The 7,477-nt window shown below is 43.6% G+C and overlaps 1 protein-coding gene across 1 annotated transcript in view; it reads right to left on the bottom strand.

Annotated features, from left to right (window-relative positions):
• jakmip3 (Janus kinase and microtubule interacting protein 3) overlaps positions 1 to 3,870 on the bottom strand; it is a 50,859-nt gene extending 46,989 nt beyond the window's left edge. Inside the window, exons 1-3 of the mRNA XM_042224755.1 lie at positions 3,537 to 3,870; positions 2,557 to 2,756; positions 1,146 to 1,388 (exon numbers count right to left, since the gene is read on the bottom strand). Of these exons, the coding sequence (XP_042080689.1) occupies positions 1,146 to 1,388; positions 2,557 to 2,691 (378 nt within the window). The 5' untranslated portion in view covers positions 2,692 to 2,756; positions 3,537 to 3,870. The remainder of the gene's footprint in view (positions 1 to 1,145; positions 1,389 to 2,556; positions 2,757 to 3,536) is intronic.
• Positions 3,871 to 7,477: the final 3,607 nt, after the last annotated feature.

The following is a 7,477-nucleotide window of genomic DNA, read 5'->3' on the forward strand; positions in this document are numbered from 1 at the left end:
ATCATTTTTGCCATAATCGAGCAGCCCTACCTGGATGAGTGACAAAAAGGTTCTCCCACTGAAAACGTCCAGATAAACAGAATCAACCTTTTGGGGTTTACTTACCTGGATGATAGAGCATGCATCAAGATACCAACTCAACAGTTTGGAAAGGGTTAGTGTTAACACATTCAAACACAGTTTATGTGAACTATATTTGAAGAGTTTCAGTCAGGTTTCAGAGCTCATCACAGTAAACAGCTTTAGTGAAGGTTACAAATGATCTGTCCAGTAGACCTCAGTGCAGTTACAGCGATTAAAGAATGCACTGCTGTGGTTTCTTTAATCATATCTAAATAACAGACTCCAATTTCTCCATGTAAATAGGGAGTCTTCTTTACACACTTAAGTTAATTATAAAGTTCCACAAGGTTCTGCACTAGGGCAAATATCAGTATCAGGCCAGTGTCATTTAAAGGCTTGCCATACATTTTTACTGCTATGAGGATAATACCAAACTTTATCTACCCATCAGGAATGTCTTAAAGACATAAAGACCTGGATGGCCGCTAACTTTCTGCTTCTTAATTCAGATCAAACTGAGGTTATTGTACTCGGCCCTGAAAAGCTTAGAAATATGGTATCTAACCGGGAATACATTATGAGGGGTTGTATGTTAAACAGCTAAAGCTTTATTTTCCAACAGCTACTACGCCTAAAATGAGAAGTGTTTGAAATTAAACATAACAGACTACATTTTTTCTACAGTGAAATTGCAGAGGCAGCAGCAGTAAATGATATTTATTACTGGGATGTGCAGAGGCTGAGAACAGCTGATCTGCTGGCCTGCTTCATGGCCTGCTTGTGTCACATGCCTGAGTTAAATTCACTCTTTGCCAACCTCTTATGTCATTTGTGCAGTGTGATGCACCCAGGTGCAACTCGTTAACCAAGCTAGCTAGCATTAGCTGATAACTTAGCACTCCACCCTCATCCAAATATATTTGTCTCAAGAGACAAACATCACCGTGGCCAAGTTCATATAATATGTGTCAGGCCATGAAGCAGGCCAGCAGATCAGCTGTACAGTGGAGGAGGAGCTTAATGCAGTGAACACAATATGGACAGATGGATGGTGACGGACAGGTGTGCTTTAGGTGGTTCACCTTGTCTGTGGATCCATCCCTTAAGGTGAGCACCAGTCCATTAAGACGTTGGATTTCACCATCTTTGATCTTTATGACCCTCATGAGCTCCATCTCATGTTGCCGTAGTAACGTCTCCCGGGTGAGTGAAAGCTCCTTCTGCTTCTCCTCGTGGAGTTTGGTCCTCAGCTCAGTCACAGCAACCGCCGCCCGGTGATGCTCTGCCTTCAGCTCCTGACTTTTCTCCCTCTCCAGTCGGCTCACCTACAGTACTCAGTATTATCATTACATTACTCTGAGTACTGTGAAATTTTTGCAGTAATCTTTGTGGTACTCTGAGTTTTTTCTTGATGCATACTCAATCATCCAGGTAAGAAAATCCCAAAGTTTGATTCTGTTCATCTGGATGTTTTGAGTGGGAGAGACGTTTCATCATCATCAGGTGACGTCTTCAGTCTCAGCTGACTGCAGGTTTACATCCTTATAAACAGGACATTTGTATAATGACTGAAACCAGCCCACTGAATAAACAATGGGCTGTGAGATTAGTTTCCTCCCACAGAGTAACAGAGTGTGCGCTGTTAAGTGCCAGGATTTATACATCGGGGAAACCAAACAACCTCTGGCTAAGAGGACGGCACAACACAGAAGAGCCACCTGGTCAGGCCAGGACTCTGCAGTCTATTCACACCTACAGGCCAGTGGACTCTTTCAATGATGAGGATGTAACATCCTGGACAGGGAGGAACGCTGGTTTGAGGGCGGAGTCAGGTGAAAGACCATCTCTGAATGGAGGAGGGGGCCTAAGGGTCCATCTGTCACCATGGGGGCGATCGTGGCTCAAGAGTTGGGAGTTCGCCTTGTAATCGGAAGGTTGCCGGTTCGAGCCCCGGCTTGGACAGTCTCGGTCGTTGTGTCCTTGGGCAAGACACTTCACCCGTTGCCTACTGGTGGTGGTCAGAGGGCCCGGTGGCGCCAGTGTCCGGCAGCCTCGCCTCTGTCAGTGCGCCCCAGGGTGGCTGTGGCTACAATGTAGCTGCCATCACCAGTGTGTGTGAATGGGTGTGGATGGATGTGTAAAGCGCTTTGGGGTCCTTAGGGACTAGTAAAGCGCTATATAAATACAGGCCATTTACCATCTTACAATGCTGTGATTGCAGCCATTCTCCAACTCTCTGTGAAAGGTACTCATGGACACTGATCAGTGGTCATGTCACTTTGCATACTAATGATCATAAACTGAACTCACAGCCCATTGTTCATTCAGTGGGCTACTTTCAGTTATTGTGCAATGAACTGTCTATAAGTTTGGGGAAACCTGCAGTCAGCAGAGACTGAAGACGTCACTTGATGATGAAACATTTCTCCCACTGAAAACGTCCAAATAAACAGGATCAACTTTTTGGGATACTCTGGGTTTTGTAGTCCTTACCTTGTTCTTTTCCTGTTGTAGTTCGATCTGGATCTCTGTCAGTTTTGCTCTGAGCTCCTCATTGGCTGCTTGAAGAGTTGCCATGGTGTCCAGTCGCTCCCCCTTACCCCGCCCTCCTGCTCCTCGCTTTGACATCACCACCTGCAGGCTCCGCCCCCCACTCAAGTGTTTGTCAATCTGAGGTTTGACTACATCTGCACCTGTGCTCGCACACACAACCAAGAACACACAGTCAGTATAAGCAGAAGCACGTCACACTACTGGTGACCATGCTGAGATCTCTCCAGGCAGCTCTCTGGGTAGTTATTCTGAAACACTGCATTAACTCCTAGTTGCCATCAGTGATGATCCCAACCCAAACTACTGAAGAATATCCCAAAAAATGGACCACACGTCTGCCAAGAGAATGTCTGAGAATATCCACAACATGAGGGCAGTCATTAATCTGCTGCGGCATGGTTTAGATTGCACACAGCTTCACGTCCACACTGACAGGGATTCTCTTCTGAGGCGTTCTGGTGGCCATGGGCTGCAGTTACACCAAGAGTGTAGAGCAATCAATCAAACACAAAAACCTCATCCAGCGCAGGAAACCAAAACCAGAATCATGGTTGATAAATCTGATGAAAACCTCTGTAAGTGTCTGACATCATTCCAAAGTAAAGAAGCTTTTTTCCCTGGAAGTTAAACTTCTAGCGAGCAGGTTCCAGGAGAACTAGACTTCAGTGTGGTAGCGCAGCTGCTTACTGCTGTACCCAGCAGTGCACAGAGGTAGGAGCACTCTGCAACTGTGGCTGCACAGCTACACACCTTCTTACTCACCTGGCACTGATCACATGTTCGATGTCTGACAGGTGACTTCTCTGACAGAACAAATACATGACTGTTTCCATGGCAACAGCAGCAGCACATAGCAGTTGTCATCAACATATTAACACACACACACACACACCTAAGGGTCTAACTGATAAATCACTCACCGTCCAATTGAAAGCCCTGGACACTGCATTGCTTTGCGTGTGTGTGTGTGTGTGTGTGTGTGTCAGTAGATTAGCCTTCTCTCCACAGCATGCTAACAGCAGCTAGTTCACACAAAGTGTGTGTGCTGCCAGCTTCAGCCTGCCTTTACCTGTCTGCCTGTGTGTGTGTGTGTGTGTCTGTCTGTCTCTCTGCCTGTGTGTGTGTCTGTCTCTCTGTGTGTGTTAGCAGTTAGCTCCTGCCAGAGTGTGTTTGTGTGTCTGAGCTGTTAGCATCTCTGCAGCCTCTGCTGGTGTCACCTCCTCCTCTTCCTCCTCCCAGCATCCCTCACTCTGGAAGCTGAGCCCTCTGAGTTATGTCTCCCTCTGCTGGTCACTCACCTCCACCACACCTCACTGCTTCTTGCTGCTCCTCATCTCCACATGGCTGATGAAAGGCTGGCTTTTGTCTTCATGATAAAAAATGATCATGAAACAGGAACAACGTGAAAACTGTGATTTGACACACACAGGTGATGAGCAAACTGGACACAGGTTTGCAGAATAACGATCAGAACAGGAAGTGGGAGAAAATGAATAAAGACGACAGCTGGTTCATAAAGATGACTCTTTCATATTTACTATTGAAGTGTTAATTACTGAAAAATATGATAGGAGTGGGCTCTAACCATAGCTAACCATCAGGCAATCACCCTGATGGTGATTTTTCCTTTTTATGGGCCCATAGTTTTTTTTTGTCGTTGGGAACGGTATAAACAATGAAAGTGGTGGATTGCCCAGATGCTGGCAGATGTGTAAAAATAACTCAGTTTCTTGGTGGTGGCTATAGCAGAGCTTCCGCAGAGGACAGCAGGTGGATGAGGGAACAATCCCAGATAGAAAATATCCATTGAAACAATGTTAAATCAATATCAGGCAATTCTATTGAATCAATCTGATATTGATGTAACGTCACGTTTCATCTCTGCTTGGGTGAAGGCAAACTCAGAAACAGCGTTTACCCCCACGTGCTGAGTCAGGCCATCTAGGACACAAACAAATAGAAAGAAGAAAAAAAGGCCAAATTAGAGCTTAAGTTGCTTGACGACATTTTTAAGCAGTTTAACTGAATTTGACAATTTCTAAAGTTCTGGGTTACAAAAGTCACATAACCTTTAAGAACTGACCATTGCTTCATTTGCCTCCAGTCATTGCAGAGTTGTTCATCTCATCCATGTTGTGCAAAGGCTAATCCAGAGGCAATACCCCAGCATCAACAGGTTCAGTGCTGCAGGATTAACGGAGGCTCTGAACTCCTGGCCGGGGTCCCCGACTTCTCTGATCAGCTCTGTCACCATGATTATAAGCTTTTGGAAGGCTGCATCTGTTGAAAAGAACAATAACACAACAAATACTGGCTTGTGATAGACTGGATAAGCATTGTGATGACAAAAAAATATATAACTACCCATAATTTTTCACATTTTGCATTTAGGTTTGAGTAGTTCAATCTGTTAAAACTGTTTACAATTTAGCCTTTTAACATACATGAAATCCTATGCAAAATGTCAAAGTACAACATTTTAGAACTTGCCTCAGAAATCTAAACAACCAAATATGATGACATTCAGCAGCATAAATTAGTGTTTTGAAGTTAAGATTACAATGAAATTGTGATGCAGCTCGTTGTCGTTCATACCGTCGTTAGAGAAGGCACTGAACGCAGACTATTTGCTGGGGAGGTCGCATAGCTGCCCGGGGCATCATGTTGGGGGCAGACTGCCGAGCGGCCGAGGCTGTTTAGAAAAATGTTTAAAAAATTAAAGATTACACACAACTCGTTCCTGTTCTCACACACACACACACACACACACATATATACACACACTAAACATTACATTATTACCTGGCACTTTCCTGAGGAAACTTTATTTTGGAGGTTGCTCATCATCAGAGTCTGTAACTGTATAAGGGATTTGGTCTAAAAAACAAAACATTCGTATTGCACTGCATTGTGGTTTTTTTGCTTATTTTGCCCTAAGTTGTTCGTTTTTAAAATGGTTAAAACTAACAATTGTAAGACATGAGTATCTTACTTGTTTATGGATGGATGGTACTTGTACTAAAAAGAAGCACAATGTTAATAAAAAGAGGAAAAACATGATATTCAAGATAAGCTCCAGGTAGGAAACATTCATTATTAAAGTCACGGAAACGTAAAGCCAGGTGGGCATGTCACGTGATCATTCGGTCTCAGGCGACTCTTTCACATGTTTATAAATGGAAGCGGGTGCGGTCAAAGCTTCAAATGTAACACACTCGTGCACATTTGTAGAGACAACTTTACATTTCTGGATCATATTGCACACATTTGTAAGTGTCGTCTGAATGCTGGACACTGGGAGACCTGTGTCTCTCAGTGGGAGACCAGAGATCACATTAACATGTGTGTCTCTGTGTTAACAAACATGCCATATTGGCCCAGTTTATTTTTCTTATCACTGTTGTGAGGAGACCATAAATAGCACTTGCATTTGCTGTTGTACGGTTCATTTGCTGTTATGTTCATGTTAATTTGTCTATTTTTGTTTCCAAATAGCTGAGAACTATTCGCTGACAGCTGCCAACATCTGCGAACAAATGTAATTCCAAGTTGTTCTTTATAGTGTGTAACTGTTAATATAGTGTTATTAAATTTATTGCTAATGCAATCACATGGCACATTGACTTCTGAGGAAATTTTAGATGCACTCGTCATCAGAAAGGTTGCCGACCCCTGCACTAGAGAGATTAATAGAAGAGAAAGAATGAATCTGTTCAAGCTGCTTAACTTCACCCCAAATTGAAAACCCCCATGTTTCCAAGTGCTGGGTTTGAGTCCTGCCTTACCTGCCACACAGCTGAACCTTGGCGAAACCAGAACTCTCAGTGAGCCAGGCCAGGGGGGAGCTTGAAGCATTTGGTTGGCAAAAAAGGGTGATCAGCATGTAAGTATTAACACTGTAATGCCTCTTTTATGTTTATATTTGATTTCATCTGGTGCCTGTAGAATGGTAGATCAGGGCTGCGATTCCCATTTTTGAAAAGGTGGGCCGGAGGGTGTGCTTCAATTACCGGGGCATGGCTCTGCTCAGTCTCCTGGGAAAAGTTTATTCCAGACTGCAGGGAAAGAAGATCCAGCCAACTGCTGAAAACTGGACGTGGTAGTAGAAATGCAGGTTCTGACCTGGCTGTGGAACAGTGGTCCAGATCTTCACCCTTCCAGGGTGGATGGAAGGATGATGAGACTTCGACCATTCATCCTACATTTGATTTGTAGACTTGGAGAGTGTGTATTGACTGGGCTGAGGTTGGAACCTCCAAGACTGATACCATGATTATTGGCTGGAAAACAGTCGAAAACTTCCTATGGGTTGGGGTAGAGAGGTTGGCTCAAGTGAAGGATAAGCCTTAAACCTTTTGGAGTTGGACCAGCACATTGGTGCAGAGTAATGAAGGTGATGCAGTGATGAAGACAGAGGTGAGCCAGAAGGCAAAGCTGTCATGGCTACTGGACGGACTCAAGCGCAGACAGAGTCTTTGCACACAAACGAAGACGGTTTATTTACAATATGGAACACCTCAGTGCTTTATATGTACAGTGAGTGAGGGAGGGGGGAAGAAAGAAAACAAAACCTGTAGCCAGCAGTGTTGGTCAAGTTACTTGAAAAAAGTAATCAGTAACTAATTACCGATTACTTCCCCAAAAAGTAATCCCCTTACTTTACTGATTACTTATTTTCAAAAGTAATTAATTACTTAGTTACTTAGTTACTCTTTAAAAACACGATTTACAACCTGAACAGGTGATAAAGCGATAGATCTTTCAGCCCAATTCTACTTTTTCTGCATAATCCATCATACAAAATGTAATCAAATGGAAAAGTCTCTTTTTAAAACTTGTTTTATTAGTTTTAATCTTTTAA

Source organism: Haplochromis burtoni, unplaced genomic scaffold (genome assembly GCF_018398535.1).
Source record: "Haplochromis burtoni strain Fernald_Lab_line unplaced genomic scaffold, NCSU_Asbu1 Contig_148, whole genome shotgun sequence".
Classification (NCBI taxonomy): Eukaryota; Metazoa; Chordata; class Actinopteri; order Cichliformes; family Cichlidae; genus Haplochromis; species Haplochromis burtoni.